The sequence below is a fragment of the Pongo abelii genome, chromosome 3 (assembly GCF_028885655.2).
Source record: "Pongo abelii isolate AG06213 chromosome 3, NHGRI_mPonAbe1-v2.0_pri, whole genome shotgun sequence".
Lineage (NCBI taxonomy): Eukaryota > Metazoa > Chordata > Mammalia > Primates > Hominidae > Pongo > Pongo abelii.
Genome location: NC_071988.2, coordinates 21,851,824 through 21,876,775, shown reverse-complemented (window position 1 = coordinate 21,876,775; position 24,952 = coordinate 21,851,824). Strand labels below are relative to the sequence as shown.

The window sequence follows — 24,952 nt, the reverse complement described above, 5'->3', positions numbered from 1 at the left end:
GCAGCTGGGAATCTGGCATCTGCTTTTCTGCCATCTATTGACAGGCCTCTAATGATCTCCCAAGGACACTCATTCTCTTACTCAGCCACTCTAATTGTTGGAAAGTTCTGTCTTAATGTTGAACTAAAACCTGTCTTCATGTAATGGTCCCCTACTGGCATGGGTTCTGCCCTCGACATAACATAAAATGAATTTTTTTAGTCTTCTACCTGATAGTTCTTAAAAGAATTAACAGAAGTTAACAGGCTTCTCCATACACACAATCATCGTAGATCCTGTCTTCTGGGTATAATTTAGATTGTGAATATTAATGTTAATGCCCAATGATTCCCAGGGTGGGAAATAGTATTATAGATATAAACAGAGAGTGATGTTACCACATCTTAATTTAGGCAAATTTTAAATGACCACAACATATATAATTGCTTCCATGAAGAATATCCAACAATTTCCACCAGGCTTCTACTCTTGAGTACTTCCAAATTTAATTTCTAAAGTAAGTTTCCAAAGCAGGAAAGAATTTTTCCCCTACTAACTTTCATAAAGAATAGAGAAGACATTGCATTGCCTGCTGTGGAGTTGTTTCCCTCCCCAGGCAAAGCCATCTAGTGAGGACCAATGGAACTTGGATGAACATGAACTTATTTCAGTGTATTGGGACTTATAGCGTCAGTCTTCCTGGGAGGCTCACTACCTCCTCTGGATACAATTCAAACTTTCCTTCCCAGAGCAAGGGCTTATTTGTCTTCCCTAGGCAACTTCTCTTCATTGTTAGCACACTGTTGTGTTAGCAGATGGAGCCTGGTAGAAGCCTGCACTGTATACATGTCTACATAGACAGTCTTGAGGGCTGTATTCTGGAAAGGGGAAAACTGATGGATAAGGTCTCCCTTACAACATCATTTGGGCCTGCCATTGGCCTTGCAACCTGGGAAAAATCAAAAGCCTTACACACTTTCCTTGTGTTCTTTACTTGCAACATACCGTTTCTGAAGAAAACAATTTCCCCAGCCCCTGCATTTAGCTAGAAAAACCTCTTATATAGGCTAACCACAGTCTTTTATTTAGATTAGCTTCTAACCTGTTAAACACATTAGTTCGCCCAACCTCTTTATACCCTACAGGTTGCTATGGTAGCATCCCCTACATATAGAACTACTGCTTTTTTTTAATGTCAAAACTTTAAAGAACACTGCTGATATAAAGTCATTGTAAATTTGTATAGTCTTTGCAACCATTTTCTTAAAAATGTAACATTTTTGAGGACGGGAAACTTCATTCTAATGGTACAAAGATATCATGTGGGCTAGCAGCAGGGCTGCCTCATAAACTCCCATGTAAGAAATGCATTTTCAGCCTATGAGCCACTCAAGGATATTCAGTGCAGCATTGTTTATAAAAATGAAAAAAAAGGAAAGACCCACATACATCCATCAGCAGAAGAAGAGATAAATAAATATGGTCTCTTCACACATCAGAATACTATAGATCCACTAAAAAGAATGAATTAGAGCTAAAAGGATCAATATGGATAAATCTCAAAGAACATAATGTTGAAAATATATATGTGTATAGTGCGACACCATTTATGTAAATAGTAAAATGCAGAAAGCATTATACAGATAGGCCATGGATGTATAAATGTGTAGCAAAATGTGTAGTGCACACACTTCAAGATCAGAGTTAACCCAAGTGAAGGAAGACAGAAAGGAGATACAGGAAAGATATAAAGGGACTTCCCCTGGGCCAATAATATTTAATTTCCTTTTTCATGTATCATGTGTATGACAAAATATTAGCATGTGTTAAATCTGGGCCACAGTTATATGGGTACCTGTATTTTTCTGTATGTTTGAAATAACTCATTTTTTAAGTGAAAGAGAAAGAAAGTTGTGCTTTATTTCCCCAAAGGAGCTACTATGTTTCTGCCCCTATGATAATGAGATCCGTATTATTCAGTGGTTTTCCAATTTTTCTTTTTTTCTTAGCACCAGAGTCTTCCTTTCAAATGAAAATTTTTATGGATTCCTAATATATACAACCAATAAAAGCAGAGGTGCCCTGGAGCTCTGCTTTTCCTCCCACCCTCTGTGCATCTAACTGAGTCCCCAAAGATACCTTCATAGATCAGAAAGCTCCAGAGAGCACAGTTTGAAAACCAATGGCGAATTCCTTTTGACCTGAATGCCAGGAGGCTACAAGCCAGTGTTCAAGCTTTATGTCAACAACTACAGTTAGTATATTTACATCCTCCCACCTCCCTCCCTACCACTGATTTATGAGCTGGTATTTCTTTTTATCAAGAACCTCAATGTAATAAAATGGTCCATCTTCAATAACTGACAAAAATTAATACCTCTCAATGATTTAACTGACATTTCTTAATTGTCATCTCTATAATTATTACGAATCACAAAGGTTTTCCAGTACAGTAATTCCCCTTAGCCACAGGGGATACGTTCCAAGACCCCCAGTGAATGCCTAAAACCACGGATAGTACCAAAACATATATACACTATAAACGAATTTCTTTTTCCTTCTTCACAATTTCACAGATAGAAGATTCATTCTTACCATAGATCTGAGCAATGTCAGCACAATTTTTTTTCTTTCCTTACTAATTTGAGAACTTTCACTTTTTCCCTTAAAGGAAGGACTTTATGCTTTTCTTTGGAATATCCAAATTGCCAGAATCACTACACTTGCACTTTGGGGCCATTATTAAGTAAAAAAAAGGGTATCGACACAACACAAGCGCTGTGATACTGCAACAGCAGATCTGATAACCCAGGTGACTCCTAAGTGATTCATGGGCAGGTAGCGTTGACAACATGGATATGCTGGACAGAAGGAGGATTCATGTCCCGAGAGGAGGGAGGGGGACTTTGTGAGATTTCATCAAGCTACTCAAAATAGTGAACAATTTAAAACTTATTAGTTGCTTATTTCTGGAATTTTCCACTGATTATTTTTGCATAGGGGTTGACCTCAGGTAACTGAAAGCACAGAAAGTGAAACCATGGTTAAGGGGAAACTACTGTGTTTGTGTTAACCAAAAAAAAATTTTTTAAATAGAAATACAAAAAGAGCATTTTCTTAGTAAAATAAAATATCCCTTAAATAAAAGAAAGCACTTTTAGTGTGAATGTCATTACACAAATTCATGAGAATCCAGCATTCAAAATGTCAAAATTTAAAGAATATGGTATATAAATGGCCTTCAACTATCATCCAACACACATTTTTTTTCCATACTCCATGAGCTAGTTTATTTGGAATCCCATGGAAATGATTTTCTTTTTTTTTTTTAATTTTTATTTTAGGTTTGGGGGTACATCTGAAGGTTTGTTACATAAATAAACACATGTCACGGAGGTTTGTGGTACACATTATTACATCACCCAGGTATTAAGCACAGTACCCAATAGTTATCTTTTCTGCTCCTCTCCCTCCTTCCCCCACTCTCTTCTCAAGTAGACCCCAGTGACTGTTGTTTCCTTCTTTGCAACACACGTATTAATATGGCAATTGTTTCCTTTTTTTTTTTGAGACAGTCTCACTCTGTTGCCCAGGCTGGAGTGGAGTGATGTGATCTCGGCTCACTGCAACCTCTGTCTCCCAGGTTTAAGCAATTCTCATGCCTCAACCTTCAAATCAGCTGGGATTACCGGTGCATACCACTACGCCCGGGAAATTTTTTGTATTTTTAGTAGAGACAGGGTTTCACCATGTTGGCTAGGCTGGTCTCAAACTCCTGCCCTCAAGCGATCCCCCCGCCCCCGACCCCTGCCGCCTCAGCCTCCCAAAGTGCTGGGATTAAAGGCACGAGACACCACACCCACCCTAATATGTCATTCCTGTGACCAACAATGTATCTATACATAAAGATAGTGTACATACTTTAACTTCAATTCTGTGAATGTTCTGAAATTTTCACACTTTCTATTAACATAAATTCATTTGTTTACCAGTTGATCTTATGCTATATTTATGAAAATGTCACATTTTTTAAAGAAGTCTATTCAACAAAGCATTGCAATTGATCATTCAAACACAGCAAAGCTCAAAATCATAGTTCCCAGAAAATTCAAAATAGCCCAATAATATACATATGCTTTGCCAAATATTAAACGTATTTGCAGTAGCTAAATAGAGGTGTGCCACAGCTAGAGGAACAGTGACTGCTTTACAACTGAGTTGCTGACTTTTAATGTTTGTCTATATAATGAAAAATATCACTTTGGGGAGAAGTTACACACAGTAGCAGTAACAGGCAACCTGCCTGACCAACTGAACTGCAGCTACCCAGTGAGCTCCATATCAGAGAAATCACAGAATTAAAGTAGAATGCTAATTGTTGCGTCCTGGCTGGGCACCCAGGCTTCCGATTCTCACCGGACACCCACCCACACATGACCAAAGAAGGCTTCTACATTTTAACAAGAGAATCCTAATCAATCCTCCCCTTACACCAGGCCCAAGAGTTGCCTGGGCTTACAGTGCAAAATTATTTCTTTATCAGCTGTTTTTCCCCTTGGCCTCACTCTCCCTTTAAGGGAAACAAGCAGTCTTTGCCTTACTTCATTCACTGAGTAAGTATTGGGGATGTCAGCTGGGATGTGAAGGACATTATGAAAAAGGAGAGTGTCAGGTTGCAAAGAGAGGCTTTGGGGTAAGGCAGATATTTAAAGGAAGGCAGAATAAGGGAGACGAAAAGGAACCGATGAATCCTATGTCCTATGTTGATCGATCAAATGACAAAACTCAATCTGCTTGCCTGAAAACGTACCATAATCAAGATCACAAAAGAACAATAATATGAATGAATTTTTGAAGAGATGCCTTTTAACACAAATCAAGTGTTAAGGCACTTTTTACAGCAACGTATGACATTGGTGTGTTGGGGGGAAAAAGACAAATGGATAAAAAAGTGGAAAGTTCAAAGAACCACAAAAATGATAAGATGCATAGTGAAGTTTTCATCAGGAAGGTTATATAGCCTAAAAAGCCTAGTGAGAACAAGTCCAAAACATGATTGGATAAGAGTAGAGGTTGATGAAACACCAAGATAGATTGATTACTAAAGTCAGCTGAGATGTTCATCTCTAGAAATCCATAGGAAAAGAACAGACAACCTCAGAGATAGAAGACTTAGGTCCTCATCTGCACCAAATCAGAAGTGATGACCAGGACTAGGACCCTGCATCAAAATAATACACAAAAAGTGTCTGGTATAGGTTCCAAGACTGTTGTTCAAGGATACATAAAGATTAAATCTAAGATATCCAACAGTCAACACACTGGCTCTGAGAAAGGATAGAAGACTGGTGTGAAGAGACTCCATCCGGCAAATGCCCAGTTTATGCACAGGGAAAAGTCTGAGTTCCAACAACCTGCAATAAACTCTTTATTAGCTTGATAGTCAGGGAATGTGGTGCCCCAGCTAATCAAATGTTTTTTGTTAATTGTTGCCACATGCAAAAGGATTACAAATTTTTAAAGAATGAGAATAAATTAAAATACACTTAACACTGAAACTAAACTGATTATAATTTAATCTTTCTCTAATTATTCAGAATGCATTCTGGGGTCATCAAGAGAAGCATAAATTATCAATGCTTGATGACTGTGCAGGAAGTCGCAGTTTTTCCAAAATCCTGGTTACTAGATGCTGGTAACAAATAATTCACTGCAATAGTTATCATCTGGAGGATTTATGTGGTAGGCATTTCTCTAGGATATGAAGTATGCCATTAATCTGCACCAAAAATAAATTTTCAGAGATGATGAACTGATATTCATAGAGATAGAATAACTTGCCCAAGGTTCACAATGTGAAAGAGTATCAGAACCAGATTCTGAACATGGATCTGTCTTTAAAGAATATACTCTTTCTGAAATCATGTCTTTCACAGCGACATAGATGAAGCTGGAGGCCATTATCCTAAGAGAAATCACTCAGAAACAGAAAATTAAATGCTGTATGCTTTTACTTATAAGTGGAAGCTAAACAACGGCACACATGGACATACAGAAGGAAGTTAAATAGACACTAGCCATTCCAAAAGTGGGGAGAGTTGGAGGATGGATGAGGGTTGAAAATTACCTACTGGGTATAATGTTCGCTATTGTGACAGGTATACAAGAAGCCCAAACCTCGCCGTTATACAATGTATCTATGTACATCCTGCACATGTACCCCCCTGAATCTATCTAAGTCAATCAATCAATCAATCAATCAATCAATCAATCAAAGAATATGCTCTTTCAGTATGTCAAACAAGCAAATCCTTGTGGCATAAGAGTATTCATAAAGTTCTCTGCCTGTCTGTACAAAACTTGTACACAATCAATGGGTTAGGCTATGTGTTTTTCTAGGAGTGCTAAAGGATTTTTCTGAACTATTCTTGACATTGTTACCATCTATTCATGAGGGCAGCAAACTTTGGCCATAAAATATTTTTGAAGCTTCTTTTTTTTTATTTTTTAAGGCCAACTGCTCATTCAAAGTATCAAGAACATATCCTGAACATCTTTGGGAAAAAAAATGTTTTAAGGGACTAAACCCACAGAGCCTCAACCACATAAAAATGATCTACTAATAAATGTATACCTTACAATAGACTCATGTGCTCATATTTTATGTGCTGATCTAATTTTTTATTATTCTGCTCATTTTCAACTATGAAACATATTTGACTTGACTCTGACTCATAAAATAATATGGTCATTTAAAATTATTTAAGACTTTGAGCTGTGTCTAAATATTAAAGAAATGAATTCCACTTGTTGCCAGGAGAGTAAAAAAGGTTATTTCATCAGCAAATGTTAAACATTCCTCCTCCTACCCTACTCCTATTATCTATTGTTTAGTCCCCATTCATTAACGTTTTCACCTGAATCATCGATGGCTTCTTGTTCACCTTCACTCACCAGCACCAATTAAAATTCTTCAGGGTTCAAATGCCTTTTCTTCCTCCATCCGCAATAGTTTCACTTATTTTTAAAGCAGACAGTGATTCCTATAACAGACTTTCACAAACAAGGGGGGAAATGTGGCCGAGCTTTAGGATAGCACAAACTAATCTCAGGCCATGATACTGTTTCATTAGCTAATCTCAACACACAGGAGACTTTGCTGTTGATGAGATGACCCTATTGAATGAGACAGGCCTTCCTCCCCTATCTCTGCACATAGCCTTTTCAGATAAACCTTAAGAATTACTTTCTAAAAGAAACTATTTTCATCTCTAGCACCAGAGTGATATTTTCATTGTATTGAAGAAAATCCTACCTAAACAGTAACTTGAGGTAAAAGCGGTACTGATTGGAATAAGCTCTACGCTCAAAAGTCAGAATAGAAAAACAGACTTGCCTATGTGAAGTCTCTGCACAGACTTATGATGAGACCGTAATTCTGAAAATGCTGCAACATAATCCCTCCTTCTAATTCAGGATCTTACCCAGAAACAAAAGTTTAGTGTTCAAGTTAAATATACATAAAGTTAAAATTACTATGCTTTCTAATTGAAATAAATTATGCATTTATGGCAAAGTTCAAAAACTCATACTTAACTATCTTAAAATTTAATAGATTAGCTGCCTCTTGCCATAATCGTGTTTTGAAAGGTGATTTTACTGCTGGTGGTTGTAACTGCTGTGAAGTTGTTCAGCTGGGGATTTTATACTAATGCTTTGAAATGAGTTGGCTCATCCAGTTTCCTCTCTGAGATTTTATGCTCTCTACAGTAACTTTGTTAAACTTGAGTCTGAAGTGCCCTTCTGACTCTATGAACTCCAAGGGAAAACTTTCTCAAGCAAAGAAAGGTGAGGTTCATTTTCAATGTGAATGAATAGAAGAGGAAACACTCAGATTGAAGGTCAAGAAAATGTTACCTGGAACCTGAATCAATATCAATAGAAACAGCGCATTGAAGAGCAAGGTCTAATTTTATGTCCATATAAGAAAGGTGTTAAATTTCAAATTAGGTAGCTGGATAAGAAGAATGAAGAGAGGCTTTTTTTTGTATAAAAAAGACCATTAATTATAATTCCTTGGACTAAATTTTATAGCCTAAGAAATTATCAAATAGTTCTAATAAAATGTGATCCGTGACATACTTCTGCAGAACGACTATCTAGAAGGTCACAAAATTCTTAGGCTGGCAGTATCCCAAAAGATCAGCTAGTTCAGCCCTTTTATTTTCAATTAAAGAAACTGAAGCATGGAGCACTTAAGAGAATTTATACATGAGAGCTTTAAAACTCTAGCATATATTTAAATTATTGTTGTCCCAAACAGAAGTTTAATATCAAAAGGATATAATTAGGGTTCATGCATATTCCAATACATACAAATTGTTTATAACAGAATAAATAATCTGCCACTTCTTTAGAAGTCAAAAAAGCACAATGGTGGCATAAGTCTAATATTTCATTGAAATTCCCAGAAGTAAGTAATTCAGTTTTTCTGCTAATCTAGGCTCAGTCTCCTTTCAGTTATTAAACATTTACTGAGCACTTACTGAATGCTGAGTATATAGCTCAAAACTCCAAAATTTTTTTCTGGTGAGAATTTTGTCTTTAAAAATGGTGAATAAAATCTTTAGGTATACTTCTTCTGCCTATGAGTTCTTTTACCTTTTAATAACTTTCATTTTCTCCTGAAAATGCTCTTTTTTTTCCAAAGATTATCATGGATATCATCTTCAAGCATCAAAGTATCTCTCAAGTTCCATATATTCAATTGTCTTATTCAACAAGTATTTGTTAGAATGCTGTAGTTAGAAGCCTATGCAGTGGTCATGGCATCAATTTTTAATGTTTTTAATCATAATATTGCTGATTTTTGTCTACATAGTATCAGGCTCACTATTGAAAAAAATAAGATAGGAGGTAGTGAACCAGTAATTCACAGAATTAGGAGTCTGTGAAAGTTGGCAGAAACAATATTTATATCACTGTAGAGCAACTGGCCAATATAAGTAACATTGAAGCTATAAAAAGGTAAGATGAGAAGACTACAGAGAGGAAGGTTATAGAACTGGTGAGATCAGCACCGCCTAAGGTCTGATAATCAGCACTGCAAATCCACCATTTCATTTTTTTTTCACTGCACCAAGAGTTAATCCCTACTAATGAACAAGATTTTTATTTACAAAACCTAATGTCAATGTATTTATTTATAATGAGGAATATCTCTTTCCAAGCATGGGAAAACTCGTGTTAAGTTTCATGAGCAGAAATAGATAGCATTTGACCATCTACTTCTTTTGATTCTTTCCATGAGCCCATAGCTATCCAACAGAATCCTTAACACAGTTATCCAGGCAACGCCTGTGAATCACACTAAAGTTGAACTCTACTGGCTTCATTCAAAGGCAGTGCTTTTTCACTCCCAAGATGACTAAGAGGCAGATAGTAACCAGGTTATTCTGGAGATCAGGGAATAAGAGTTAATGCAGACAGATGCTTGAGGACCACTTCATCTACACTCTGGGGGAAACCTGAGAAATTCACGTTGCTTCAATTCCAGTAGCCCTCTAATCACTAAAATATTCCAACATGGCTTTCTCTTGGAATAATGATTAAAAATCATTATTGAATCCTCCCTGAAGCTATCTAGGGAATAGAAAAAAAATAGATAAATCAATAAATAATAAAAATCATTATTGAATTCTTTCTCTTCTCTCCCTTCCCCTTTTTCTAGTTTCCATTCAGCCAACTCTTTATATTGGAAAGGCTAATTTTTTTCAGATAAATAACAATTGTTTTCCTTATTGGTCTTCACAGTTGTGAAAATAAAAACTGAGCTTCTGCTTACTGTTACACTATACATTTTCATGAAAAAAAGGTTACGGCCGGGCACGGTGGCTCACGCCTGTGAATCCCAGCACTTTGGGAGGCCAAGGCGGGCAGATCACGAGGTCAGGAGATTGAGACCATCCTGGCTAACACGGTGAAATTCTGTCTCTACTAAAAAAATACAAAAAAAAAAAATTAGCTGGGCGTGGTGGCGGGCGCCTGTAGTCCCAGCTACTCAGGAGGCTGAGGCAGGAGAATGGCATGAACCTGGGAGGCGGAGCTTGCAGTGAGCTGAGATCGCGCCACTGCACTCCAGCCTGGGACTCCTTCTCAAAAAAAAAAAAAAAGAAAAAGAAAAAAAGAAAGGTTAGTTTGAAATCATCTGATTTTTTTAAAGGCTTTATTGTATTCTTAAAATTCACTGGACCTGAGATGGTGGGAGACCTTAAGTATCACTTCAGAGTAGTTGAAACTGAGTTAAAAAGCCCAAAGCGATGTCCATCAGTTGGAGCACAGCATAGATAATGGAATACTACAGACAGAGAATATAATGGTTTCCAGTTAAAAAGCACAAGGAAAGATTCTCTGATGTGTGATCAAGCTGCTTCTCACATGGGCAACTCCGTGAAACCTGTTCTTGTGAAGCAGGTATGCCAGGTTCTATGTTTCTAAGAGAATGTGCCTGATAAATGGTTTAGGTTTCTGACCACATCAATATATGCCTCACCAGACAAGTGTGGTGAAGTAGCTCATCAAAAAACTTACATAAACTTACACAGATAGGTAGCTAGATAGAGACATACAGATTATATGTATGTATATATATATATTTCTGTGTATGTGTGAATGTGTGTGTGTGTGTGTGTTATTCTGGCTTTATTAAGCACTATATTAATCACTTGGTCATAGTACATGTTCTCTAAAAACTCTTAAATTGGTCACAATGTTATAGCAGTATAGAAATGTGCAGGAAAATAAATTCATAAAATCTGAGAATCTAGACTTTGAAAAGACCCAAATAATGAACACCAACCCCTTTCCTGGGCAGTGGAGAATGTTGAGGTCCAGATAACGTATTTTGACCAGAGTGATGAATGTCCTTAAACAGAAGCATAAAGTATGTATATCAAATATGAGAGTAACATCTAACAGTCTAAGGTGTTCAGAGCATATGTAGATATAAATGATCTCATTTTATTTTCACAACTGACCTTGGATTAGGCAGAACAGCAGTTAGCATTAGTCCCATTTTGCAGATGAGGAAATTGACATTTAGAGAGTACCAATGACGACTTACCCAAAGACACACCACTAGAGCACAGAACTATGTTCATCTTTCCTCTCCAAAGCCTGCAGACTTTCTACTTCGATGCATTCTCCTCTTCCACGCTTCCCAGTGGGAAGGAAGGGCAAACGACAAGTATGCCATGGGTGGAAGTAGTAGGGGGAAATAAACGAGAAGGGCATCTGGCATATCCCTTTTTAAGGTTAACTCTGTAAACCCTGGCTGAGTCTAAGTGTGGTCTACATATGTAGACTAGTGGGACACAAACATAAGAAATTATTTTCTTCATGACTTTTCACATTCCACAAATAAAACTATCATGTATCCAAAGGAAATGAAATCAGTATGTCAAAGAGATATCTGCATTCCCGTGTTCACTGCACCATTATTCACAATAGCCAGGATGTGGGATCAACCTAAGTGTCCACAATGGATGAATGGATAAAGAAAATGGGGAATACAGTGTCATTTTTCACAGATTTAGAAAAATATTATTCTAAAATTCATATGTAATCAAAAAAGAGCCCGAGTAGCCAAAGCAATCTTAAGCAAAAAGAGTGAAGCTGGAGAAATCACATTACCCAACTTTAAACTATGCTACAAGGCCACAGTAACCAAAACAGCATGGTCCTACAATTGGACCTTAAAAAGAATAAAATCCTGTCATTTGCAACAACACAGATGAACCTATAGGACATTATGTTAAGTGAAAGAAACCAGGCACAGAAAGACAAATACCACATGCTCTCACTTATATGTGGAATCTAAAAAAGTGGATCTCATAGAAGCAGAGAGTAGATGGTGAGAATAACATCCAACATTTTAAGGCATTCAGAGCATATGTAGACATAAATGATCTTGTTTATGGGGCTGGGGAACTCAGGAGATGCTGTTTCAAAAGAGACAACATTTCAGTTGGATAGGAGGCACAAATTCAAGAGATTTATTGTACAACATGGTGATTATAATTAATAACAATCTGTTATATTCTTTTAAATTACCAAAAGTGTAGATGGTAAGCATTCCCACCACAAAAAAAATGATAATATGTGAGGTAATGCATGTGTTTAAGGCATTTTAGATTGTATACATGTTTCAAAACAACATGTTGCACACAATAAATAGATACAATTTTTGTCAATTAAAAAAATTAAAAAACAAAAATTGCACACTCTGTATACTAGCACCCACTAGCCATTCTCATGCCCAGCCTTCAACCTCGTTCTTCCTCTGTGTTCTGACCTGGCCCCTTGTGGCTAGCAGCCATCCAGTGCAGCCAGGAGCAGCCTTGTTAGCAGTGCTGAGTCAATCCAAATCCCACCCCACATGGCCCCAAAGCCATACAGTTATATTTAACAGGAGTTATGACATGAACTGCTTCCTAGGGGCCAAGGTGACAAAGATGTCCTCTGAGAAGCAATAAAACAATAGATACAGAGTGAGAATCTATATTCAGGTATTTGGGTCTCTATTCTGAGTTTGCAATAGATTTTTAATTGGCTGGTGTTTCTAAAAGGTCACCATATTAACCTTTGAGATCTTTCCCTAATGCTTAGGATTTTTTTCTAATGCACATTTAGAAAAACACAGGTGCTTAACACATTTTGTCCAGTTAAATGGGCCTCTGTGATCTGAAATTGGCATAGGCAGGTGGCTGCCAGATCTGCACTACTTTGGGAAATAGATGTATTTCTCCTTTACCTGCTCTCTGTGGGAAGGGAAAGACGTAGGGGGAGGGAGAATGCTGACAGACAACAGCAGGGCGATTCTGTGCTCAGCATCTTGTCTTGGTGGTATATCCAAGCTGCAAGATTTATAACCTTCTTGTTACAATGTATCAGCTTCAACACTTTCAGTGAAGTCTTCAATAACTTCGATGACATCTTGCTGAGGGGTTTTGTCATTAAAAGCCGAAATCTGGTCATTAACAAACCTTCTCTGCAATCATCTACCGCTGTGCTAACTCAGGCATGGATCTGCCTGGAAAGTTGGACTGGCTCAGAAACTTTTCAGAAGTCTGCATTTTTTTTTTTAGTGTGTGGGGTATATTTCTTCAGGGAAAGAAAATATGCCTCCCAACCATTTAGTCATTTATTTCTCATTATTCATTATCTAGCCTTTCCATGATAGAACCAAATTCAACAAATATGTGTATAACACTGCTATATAACAGTCATGGTGCTTAGAGCTGAAGATAAAATTATAAAAAAAAGACAAAGCTCTGGCCCTCAGAGAATTCACAGCACCCCCACCCCCCCAAAAAAATTAGTCAATCATTTACAGAATCCTTAGGAAATGTGCCAGACTTTTTTTAGGCATCATAAGCATTATCTTGCTCATTTTTCACCACTCTTTAGAAGATCAATGTTCTTATTATCCCCATTTTAGAGATTAGATGACTGAAGTGGTTGCCTGTTTCAGGATTTTCCCTAAGGTTTTGGGCTCATAATGGGCAGAACCAGGGTCTCAAACCTATGTTTTCTCTGACTTCAAGCACACTCATCTACTTCAAACAAAAGTGGGCCAGGAAGAAAGCAAAGAGCGTGGCATTCCAGGTAGAAGAAGGATCACAAGCCAGGCTAAAAGCACACATGTGCTGGGTAGGTATGAGAAACAGGTTGAGCACCGCTCAGATCCCCTTTCAAGATAATTTAGGTGATGGGGGCAGTATCGGCCATTGGAGCAATGGCTCTGGCTCCCCATCCTTCTTCATCTCCATGAAAGCATTTAGACTGGAGAGGTATCCATTTGTGTGCATCTACATATGAAGCCAAAATTGCCCTTGGCTCTTAAGTATCAAGGAGTGGCATATATGTTATGAATATAATAAAAATTCCTATGATACAAGAAAATTTTAGCTATTTGAATGTCATTGAATCCCAAACATATACAAAGATTCAAGTGGTGGAACAATTCCCAGTTGCTTGACAGCAGTTTCCACTGTCAATGATTTGACTTTTCACCTAATCTGGTCACCTCCCACAGGGAAATAATGAATGGAGGTGCTGCTTTCTCCTCAGTGCAATTCACACTAGAAAAAGCCAGAGGACCAATGTTATAACACACATCCAGAAGTTCCTCAAAAAGGAAGAGAAACACATAAATATGGGGAAATAGTCTGCTATAATTTGTGGGGGGGATAGAAAAATAACAAGTCTTGGAATGGCATTTTTTTAATAACAAGGAGAATAACTTGGAGATAATAGATATGTTTTTAAAAGTGCACATTTTGTAATAATAATAATTGTTACCATTGGTTAAGGAGCTACTATGGGTCAGGCAGTTGCTAAGGGAATTTTACACATTAGCTCATGAAATGGAATCTCAATATAACAACCCTGCCAGAAAAAAAAAACATTATCCCCATTTTTATAGATAAACAAACTGAGGATTAGACAGGTTGAGCAATTTGCTAAAGGTGCCTTACTGAATAATTTGCAGATCTGGAATGCAAATCTAGTTATATGTTATTTCAAGTTTTTGGTATCCTTTACTCTCACCTGCATCTATATTAATTAAAATATAACCTATTTAAAGGTGTTTAATACAATTAAACAATGCAAAGATTTAAAAGGCACTAGCTGATTTCTCTCTTTTTATTCTAAAATGACATTTTTTTCTCTCTTTTTCCTCATATTCCAAAAGGAAACAGAAACATTAGCATACCTTTTAATGCTCGATTAATTGCTGTGGGAATCTACCTGAAGAGATCAGTAAGACCTCCAAGCGGACCCATTGATCCATCTGTAGTATCATTATGTGCCTGTCCATTTGTGTGATGTCGGAGGAAAGGCTTTGTTCATGGGAATCACAGAGCTATCATCCGTCTGACTCCCTGGGTTTTGGTGACTTCTCACTTGCAGCACTTCCCAGGAATATCTTCTTGGCCTGTCATTATTTTTAATTGCTCACAGGGTGCTTCTTACTATTAAAGTTCTTGCCAACCAAAATCATCAGCATTACCTCGGAGGAGTCTCAGAAAATTGATTAGCAAGTTCAGCTCTGCTCTTTTGATGAGAACTAGGATATGGGGGGTCTGAGCTTTGCTCAAGGTCACAGAACCTGTCCGCTCTTTCACAGAGAGCATGAAGCACTTTGAAAAAATACATGCAAGCCCAAAGTAACCAAACATAAGGAAAAGTTTCTGTGTGGTGGGACAAATAAACACTTTAACTCAGAGAGCCCTGAACTACAGATTATATCTCACACCAAATAGTTAATAATAATAATAATATACATGCATTCAGCCTTGTTCCAGGAAATACTACTTAGTGCCTTTATGATCTTTAGCAAATAATGTAGCCTCTTTGAAACTCAGTTTCCTCATCTATAAAGTAGGAGTAATGACTTCATATCATTGTTTTGAGAAGGAAACGAGATGATGGTATCAATTACAACTCTTTTTATTCAAGAGATAGAAGCCCAATTAGAATAAGATTAAGCACAAAGAGCACTTTATTATGATGAAAGTAATGTCTCTCGAGAACTTGCATGCAGACAGATCTCAGGAAAAATGAAAAGCAGAGGCTCCAGTGCTGTCTGGAAGTTCTCCATGTTTACTTTCCCTTCCTTTAATGCATGGATATCTTCCCTTCTCACTGTGCCTAAGCTTACAGGGTAGAACTGAGTCACCGGTGGCTCACAAAGCTACATCCACCCAACCCAGTCCAAGAGATTAAGAAACTAATTGGTCTATGTTCTAAGTCCCAGGGAAGAACTGAAATTGTCCCAGCTCACGTCCTGTGCCTACGTTTGGACCAGTCGATTATCTGCTCAAGGAGGAGGATTGTATTCCACTTGCATGGATGTCCCTGTGGTAAGCATGTAGATGGGGAGGCGAGTATTTTATAGAAGAAAGAGGAAAGAGAGTTGCACCATAGCAGAAATAACTGGTGTCCACTACGAGAATACATAAAAAAGTTACCACACCATGGTGGGGCGCGGTGGCTCATGCCTGTAATCCCAGCACTTTGGGAGGCCGAGGCGGGCAGCTCATGAGGTCAGGAGATCGAGACCATCCTGGCTATGGTCTCTATTAAAAATACAAAAAATTAGCCAGGCGTAGTAGTGGGTGCCTATAGTCCCAGCTACTTGGGAGACTGAGGCAGGAGAATGGCGTGAACCCGGGAGGTAGAGCTTTCAGTGAGCCAAGATCGTGCCACTGCACTCCAGCCTGGGTGACAGAGCGAGACTCCATCTCAAAAAAAAAAAAAAAAGTTACCACACCACTATACCCAGTCCAGAATAAATACATTTATGCGTATGTTTTTCTTCTCAATATATACATTTCTACACATTTAAAAAGTCTAGTTTTTTTAAAAGGCAAAACAAAAAGAGTATGTGTCTATTACAGTGAATATAGCTAGCCTACTGTTAAGATTCAGAAGAGAACATAGATGCTGTAGACAGTAAATGTTTTACATGCCTAATAAACCTCTCATCAAGTAATTTGAAGACAAAATAGAAGTTCAACAAATTGAGAAACATATTTTTTGTCCTAACCCTATTCTCTCCTGTCTCTTAGAAACCCAAATCTTTTCTCATTTTCCACTCTTACCTTCTGTTACTTTTCTATCCTTGAATCACCTTAGTTTGGGGTCGATCATTAAGCATTTAGCATTAAAGATGTAAAGGATGGTATAAGGTACTTGAAACTATTTGAAAAAACAACGAAATGCCTCTATATGATTAGCGCTGAACAGAGTACCAGGCTGGGAATGGAAACAAAAAAAAAAAAGCAATTTCTGTTTATCTCTCTTTTCCCAAAAATACACACAGCAATTTTAGGCAAGTCATTTGTGTTCCCTGTAGCCATCCATAAATCTGCTGGGTAGTAACTAGACTATTTGTTCTTCAGGATAAAGCCTGGGAATATCAATAGATTAACTATGAATAGGACCCATCTACAGGGAGAAGTGGAGAGGAATCTCAGAAAACTAGAGATTTCCCTCTCTTATCAGAAGATGAACTCCTACCCGGAAGAATCTATTTTGTGTGTAATACAAAATAATTTCTTCACTTGGGTCAAATTGCAAGAATCCAGTTGCTCTCTGCCAATAAACTCCAGGCCTGAGTGAAGGATCCAGTCAATAAATTTCAGGTTTTGGAGAAAGACCACTTTGTGTCACTTTCCAGAATTCCTTCTGGTTATTACCCATGTAATACTAATAATTTTAGAAAGAATAATGTCGGAACCTCTCAGAATGATAAGAAATAAGTGTGGCTATCGTGGTTTTAAAAAAAAAGGAAATTTAAAGTCTTATTTTACATTGGATTTTGTTGCTATGACATGATTCCTTTTTAAGAAGGAGAAATTGGCCGGGCGCAGTGGCTCATGCCTGTAATCCCAGCACTTTGGGAGGCCAAGGCAGGCAGATCACGAGGTCAGGAGATCAAGACCATCCCGGCTAACACGGTGAAACCCCATCTCTACTAAAAATACAAAACATTAGCCGGGCGTGGTGGCGGAAGCCTGTAGTCCCAGCTACTAGGAGGCTGAGGTAGGAGAATGGCGTGAACCTGGGAGACGGAGCTTGCAGTGAGCCCAGGTAGCGCCACTGCACTCCAGCCTGGGCGACAGAGCAAGACTCCGTCTCAAAAAAAAAAAAAAAGAGGAATTAAATTTGGGAAACAACAAATAATAGGAGAGGAGGTGCTAACTGGCCTAGAAATGTGTGTTACCAGTTAAAGATTATTCCTTCATGACTGTTTTCAAATATGATAAGAATTCATATGAAAAGAATTCCATGGAGGGAAAAGAGGTACTAAAATAACATTATCTTAAAACACAACTCACATTTTCCATATGACAATAAAAATGTTTCTAACTGGGCTGCTTGGTTACAGCTTAAATGCAACATACATTGATGGAGGACTTGTGACATTTTTAAGTTTATTGCACAGATGCTTAATTTGGGTTCTTTAAAAATCCTGTCATTTCATTTTTTTTGGTAGTTAGGATATTAAAATATGCAAATAAGCATGTTATAGTTGATCAGTGCTAATCTTTTTTGTAATAACTGATGTTCTCTCCCAACAGCCACCACTCCTTCTGTTCTTGTCACCTTCACCCGGGAGTCACAAAATGCTGAAGACAGTCGCTTTTTACTTGATTCAATTTCAGGAGGTTGTAGCTAGGCCAAAATCCTCCACTTCCTCTTTCCTAAATACTCTTTTCCCCCTCTCCTAATTATATGGCTTTGCATTGATTTACATGGATTTCAGCTTTCAAAAATTATTGGTCTTTGCTGAATGCAAATAAGCAAATGGGAAAATTACATTAAGTTTGCACAATTGATCTTTCATCATTTCAAACTGTACCTTTGAACAGTTCCTGAAATGTTTGTCTGAAATACTCCCAGCGTTGAGTGTCATCAAGAGGTGCTGGGTCACTCTGGGGAAACCCATTCTCAGTGATATAAATTACAGGGTTATTATATGTATCCTAGAAAAAAAGAACAGAAGTTTTATTCCAAACAGATGTTTTAAAAAAAGAAAGCTCATAAAATCAGGTACGTTACCCTCTATCTTCTGTTAGCTACAACCCCAAAACTAGTTTTCATCAAATTGCACTGACCCTATTAACTTAATTTTCCATGCACTGACCTTTTATAACTAACAATGGAAACGCAAAACTGTGCAAATGTCCATGAAGACAGTCAAATGACTCTTATTATAATGAGAAGACAGAAATATCTTTCTTCCATCAGCATCTGTTGATTGTCACTGCTCCTTAACCCCTCAGTCCTGCCAGCAGCTACATTGTACGTCCCCCACAGGAGGGGTTCTGAAAACCTGTACTTGAAATTTTAATTTTAGCTAACTGGATATCATCCAATATAGCTGAGACTCAAAGAAAGGATCCAACTATCTCAATCCTTAAAATGTCTTTTATAATCATAGTTGTAACACCACATTGAAAAATATGTCCAAATTACTTCTATAGCCACAACTAACTTTAACAACAAATCCTAGACTTTGACCACTGCTTTTGAAGCCTTTACCGGCTAGTTACCCCTCATCAACTCAAATCCTAATCTGCTCTTCCCAGGCCAGCAAATGTATATGCTATTACCTAAAGTAATTCTTTTTTCAGGTCCATATATATATATACATATGCCTGTCTTGCCCACCTTCACATAATTGGGTGTACATGGACACACAAAAAATCATGCATTTACCTTAATATATTTCAGTAGTTTACGTACTCCCCATGGTACCACATAGATCCAATCCACATTTTTCCAAGATGGATCTGGAAAAAATTCAATTTCCGCATCCTGGAGAATACCTAGTTCTCCTTTCTTGTTCTCCTGGTACTTGATTAAGCGAGTTGTATAATATTGCACAGCAAAAAAATCAGCAGTGCCTTTGATCATTTTCTTCTCTTCTTCAGTGAATTCTGGAAGCCTCGATGATGGATAGCCTTGCTTTTGACTCATGGAGGCAATCTGAGACTTGACAATTTCAGGATAATCACCATCGATGAATATGGGTTTAGCAAATAAATCCAGATGGAAAGTGATGGCTCTTTTAGCAGCTTCCTGGTCAGACACTGAGTTAGGATCTGCTGGTTCCAACCAGACCGCAAAAAGTGATAGGGACACCATACCTTTCTGCTCTTTTCGAAATAAGGAATTATAGCTGTGCCAGGATCTGGCATGAGCCTTAATCAAATTATGAGCTGCCTGATAACCTCCAGTTCCAAAGTGAGGGATACCTGGAGGAAACATACCTAAGTCATATGACATCACAGAAAGAACATTAGCTTCATTTATGGTGATCCACTTCTTGACACGATCCCCAAAGGTACTGAAGCAAAACTGAGCATATTTGTCAAAGGATTCAATGATTGCCTCTGACAACCAACCTCCTTGGTCTTCTAAAGCCTGAGGCAAATCGAAGTGGTAGAGTGTCACAATGGGAGTAACCCCATTTTTTAACAAATCATCGATGATCTTGTTGTAATAATCAATTCCTAGGAGGAAAAAAAAAGTGCCCTAAGAAGAAAAGTTATTTGTAGTATATTGGCAATACATTTTAAAAAGGGAGAATATCAAAAACAATTTTCTGAATGAGTTTTTTTCAAAACAAGTTTTATTACTTCCTCGATATGATCAATGAAAGACTGAGAGGAAACATTGAGAGTTCCAAAGAAGAGTAGTTGATCAAGAAGTAGGAGTTTAATGGGGTGACATGATTGAAAGATAAACATATTGAAATGGATACATTTAGGCAGATCGCTGTTATCTAACTTTGTGTTATTTTCATACTTATTGAAATGATTTCATGCATTTGTATGTATGCTCATTTTTGTCTCTTAGCCCCACTAGACTATAAGCCCCATGATAGCAGGGGGCTTGTTTAATTCACCTCTGGATCTCCAAATCCTGGGATAGTACCAGAAATTTACAGGCTAATAAATATTTGTTTAATAAATGCATGGATCCAATGATATTCAATATAAAGTAAAGGAATTGATCCAGATGACTGCCTTAATGCTTTTCCAGGACAACTAGTCTCACAAGTCTAGGAAAAGAGACCTACTGAGAATGAACGAGAGCTCAGCATCTGCCCCAGAATCTGGGTTACAAGGACAGACAGCCAGAGGCTTAGGACATTAAAAGTACCCAGTTGGAGGTTTGCTCTAAAACTCCAACATAGTTCATGGGGATACATAGCCACCTCTGGCTCTCATGTGGTTTTTCCAGGACTGCAAGTGTGTAAGAGAGAGTTTTTAGGCTTGCTGCAGAGTTCAGAAGAAAGTTTCTAAATTGAACATGCCCTGGCTCAGAATTTATGTCAAGAATTCACTGAGTCTAGCTTAATGATGACGATTAGCTTGGAAGAGGCTTTCTGGGAAGAGGCTGATATTAGTATTTCATGTGGTTTTATATTTAAAAATATGGAGGCAACCTAAGCTTAGACAACAGAAGCTGCCCTGTTTTAAGAAGTTGTTTCCTGGATAAAGATTATGAAGTCATATGTAGAAGTGTGTTGCATTGAAAGTTCGCCTAAGGAAAAGGTCCCTTTCTTTTTTCTTAAGAGCCTTCAATTTTTAAAAATAACAATTCACACTTTTGTATGTATTTCATTCATTCGATCATTTGTTTGTTAATTCCTTAAATACACATTGATAGAGAAACTACTATATGCTTGACATACAAACATAAGCAAAACAAACACCACCCTTGCCCTCAGGGAGCTTAGTAGCAGAGACTACAGAAAAATTCATAAACAATTACAATAGAGTAGTAGATAAATTACAGAGTCCTATTTAAACATATGAGAAGGGATATCCATCCTAAACTCAGGGTATTTGAAAATATTCTGAAAGCAATGTAGCGTAATTGTTTCAAGAGTGAATTATGGTGCCAGACCATCTAAATTCTGTCCTAAGTCTTTCACCTACTAGCTCTGCAACCTTGGGCAAGATCCTTAATCTCTCTGAATTATCTTTTCCTGTATGAGAAATGTGGATAATAAGAGAAATCTTCAATTAATTGTTGTGAGAGTTTAATGAGTTGATAAATTAAACATGTTTAGAACAGTTCTTGGCATATGGTAAGGGCTCAGTACAGGTTAGCTATCACCGAAATAGTAATTATTATTGTTATTAGTGACATCTAAGCTGATATTTAAAATATGAATACAAGTTAATCACTTAAGGTAAGGAGAAAAATGTGATCAAGGAAGAGAAAAAGAGGAAACAAAAACAATACACAAAGGAAATGTTAAAATAAAGGCCACTCAAACGAGAAAAACAGACTATTTACTCAGAGTTTGCTATAGCAAGAGAGTCAGCCACCAAATACTTGCATTTGGCAGGTATTTAAATACAGTCAGGACAGAGGAAAAGCTTTAGAGTGGAAAAAAGAGAACTCTTGGGTGTGCCCTGATTAAAGGCTGTTGGCCTTGGGAAGCTATTGGAGAGCTAACTAGAAGCAGGGCATCCTTTCTGATTAGTTTGGGGAGCACATTTGGTTTTCTCAGGTTGCGCCTGAGTTGGAAGCAGGGAGCAGGGGTTAGAAAATAGAGAAGGTATCAGTTGACCACACTGTGACTATTCTGGGCTGACTGCTGCAGAGGCTAAGGTTTGGCTTCCTGGGTTTCCTTTGTCAGTCGGAGTTTTATTATCAGATATGACCTGGCCAGTGTTTGTATATTCACTCACTTTCTGGGAATAAAAAGTTCAGTATAAGGAGAGTGTGTCAAAAGAGGAATAGAATGGTGAGAGATGAGCAAGGTAAGCAGAAGCCAAATTATGCACAATCATGTGTTTTCTCTCTGTCTGGGTAAGTGGGTATTTTTGACACCAGCTCATTTATTTTGCAAACTGGAATGTACTGTGAATCATGCATAACAACTCCATATTTGGAAGACACACTTCTGTGCTATTTCTCACTTGGCAGCAGAATAACTCATCCTCCCCTCAGAGATGTCCATTCTCTAATCCATGAAACGGGTGAACATGTTACCTTTAATGGAAAAAGGGACTTGGCAGATGCAATTAAGGTATGGACCTTGAATCGGGAAGAGTTCCCTAGAGTGTCCAGGTGGATCCAATATAACTACATGAGTTTTTAGAAGTGGAAGAGTAAGACAGAAGAGTGGGTCAGAGAGATGCAACAACGGAAGAAGAGGAGGAGAAGTGGCAGCTTGAGAGAAACTCAACCCACTATTGCTGGCTTTAAAAATGGAGGAAGGGGGCCGGGCGCAGTGGCTCATGCTTGTAATCCCAGCACTTTGGGAGGCAAAGTTGTGCGGATCACGAGGTCAGGAGTTTGAGACAAGCCTGATCAACATGGTGAAACCCCATCTCTAAAAAAATACAAAAATTAGCTGGGTGTAGTGGTGCGCGCCTATAGTCCCAGCTGCTCAGGAGGCTGAGGCAGGAGAATGGCGTGAAGCCGGGAAGCGGAGCTTGCAGTGAGCCGAGATCGCACCACTGCACTCCAGCCTGGGCAACACAGTGAGATTCCATCTCAAAAGAAAGAAAATGGAGGAAGGACACCGACCATGAGCCAAGGAACGCAGATGGCTTCTCAAAGCTGAGAACAGTCCTCAGCTGATAGCCAGCAAGATAATAAAGACCTCAGTTCTACAATCACAAGGAACTGAATTCTGCCAACAACCTGAATGCACCAAGAGACAGACTCTTCCAAAGATCCCTCAGAAAGAGACACAGCCCTGCAGGTATCTTGATTTCAGCCTCACAGACACCCATGTCAGACTTCTGACCTACAGAACTCTAAGGTAACAAATTTTTGTTGTTTTAAGCAGCTAATATGTGATAATTTGTTACAGTAGCAGTAAAACTAATATACTCATGAAATTTTATAAACTTTCCTTTTTTCTCTCAAAGACAGTATTTCACCATCCCACCCCTGGGCCCCTGTAAACCCACATTTCTATATTTGTGAATGAGATATCTAAAGATAATATGATAAAATAATCTGGGTATTGGTATGTGTGAGGGTTTTCATAGCCAACTCTTTCCATTGACTTTGAACATGAAAATAATATTAGCTTTCATTTATTGAACTCGTACTATATGTACCAGATGTCATGCATTTTGCCAAATCCAAGCGCTAAGCTCTAGAGATGGGTGTTTCTATTCCCATTTAAAAATGAGAAAACTGAGATTCAGAGTCTCAGTGTTGACAAATGGCATGGGCCACATTTAATCCCAGTCTGTCTCACTACAAAGACTGAGCTGTTCTCACTATGACATCCCACTTCTCATGTTTACTAATGTTCCTGAGCCAGAAACATGTGACTCTATTTTACCAGCCTTCATGGTCACCTACTTCGGACCTGATCACAATATCAAATTCCTTTTTCCCTCTTTGTGGAGAAGTCATTAACGATGGCCAATCAATGTAATTCAAACCACATGATAACCGTCTGTTGAAATGAAGATAAGTAAATTTTAAGAAAATTTTTTTCTCACTCATCAGCACAGCAGAGCAACAGAGCATTGCATAATTAATATTCACTATCCCAGAATTAAGCACTTCACTTCTTGATCATACAGTTTATTCAATATTGTAATGAAACTTTTCCATGAAGTGGAGCGGGATTTTTTTTTTTTTTTTTTTTTTTTTGAGATGGAGTCTCGCTCTGTTGCCCAGGCTGGAGTGCAGTGGCGTGATCTTGGCTCACTGCGAGCTCTTCCTCCCGGGTTCACGCCATTCTACTGACTCAGCCTCCCGAATAGCTGGGACTACAGACGCCCGCCACCACGCCCGGCTAATTTTTTGTAGTTTTAGTAGAGACAGGGTTTCACTGTGTTAGCCAGGATGGTCTCGATCTCCTGACCTCGTGATCCACCCACCTCAGCCTCCCAAAGTGCTGGGATTACAGGCTTGAGCCACCGCGCCCGGCCAGAGTGGGATTTTTAAGAGGAGAGCCCCAGACCCAGAAAACTCAGTCAAAGGATCTTGGACAAATCACTTGGTCTCTCTACACCTCAGTATCCTCATCTGTAAAATGGCAATGTTAATACTGCCACCTTAGGAACATGTGAGTATTGAATGAGAATAAATCTGTCAAAGGGTTATTTAACTTTGTTTTTCAGAATGGTGTAAGTCACTGATAAACAAATTATCTGAATAAATGTGTATTTTTTAAATGATCGCCTGTTACCAATCTAGGGATTTTGAAACTTTGAGAGGTCATTTGGATCCCATTCTGCTTCTGGGTATTTAGGACAGAATTGATTATTTTAAGGGTTAAAACTTCTATAGATTTCTTTCATAGTTAATATTATCTTCTCTAATTAAGCTCATTTCTGCTTATTTGATCTTAGAAAATATGAAACATATTTGAGGTAGAGGTCTTTTGGATATAAGTAAAACCAAC

The 24,952-nt window shown here is 38.1% G+C and overlaps 1 protein-coding gene across 1 annotated transcript in view; it reads right to left on the bottom strand.

Annotated features, from left to right (window-relative positions):
* GBA3 (glucosidase, beta, acid 3 (cytosolic)) overlaps positions 1-24,952 on the bottom strand; it is a 125,985-nt gene that overhangs the window by 52,050 nt on the left and 48,983 nt on the right. Inside the window, exons 3-4 of the mRNA NM_001131233.1 lie at positions 19,270-20,066; positions 18,410-18,533 (exon numbers count right to left, since the gene is read on the bottom strand). Coding sequence (NP_001124705.1) covers positions 18,410-18,533; positions 19,270-20,066 — 921 coding nt within the window. The remainder of the gene's footprint in view (positions 1-18,409; positions 18,534-19,269; positions 20,067-24,952) is intronic.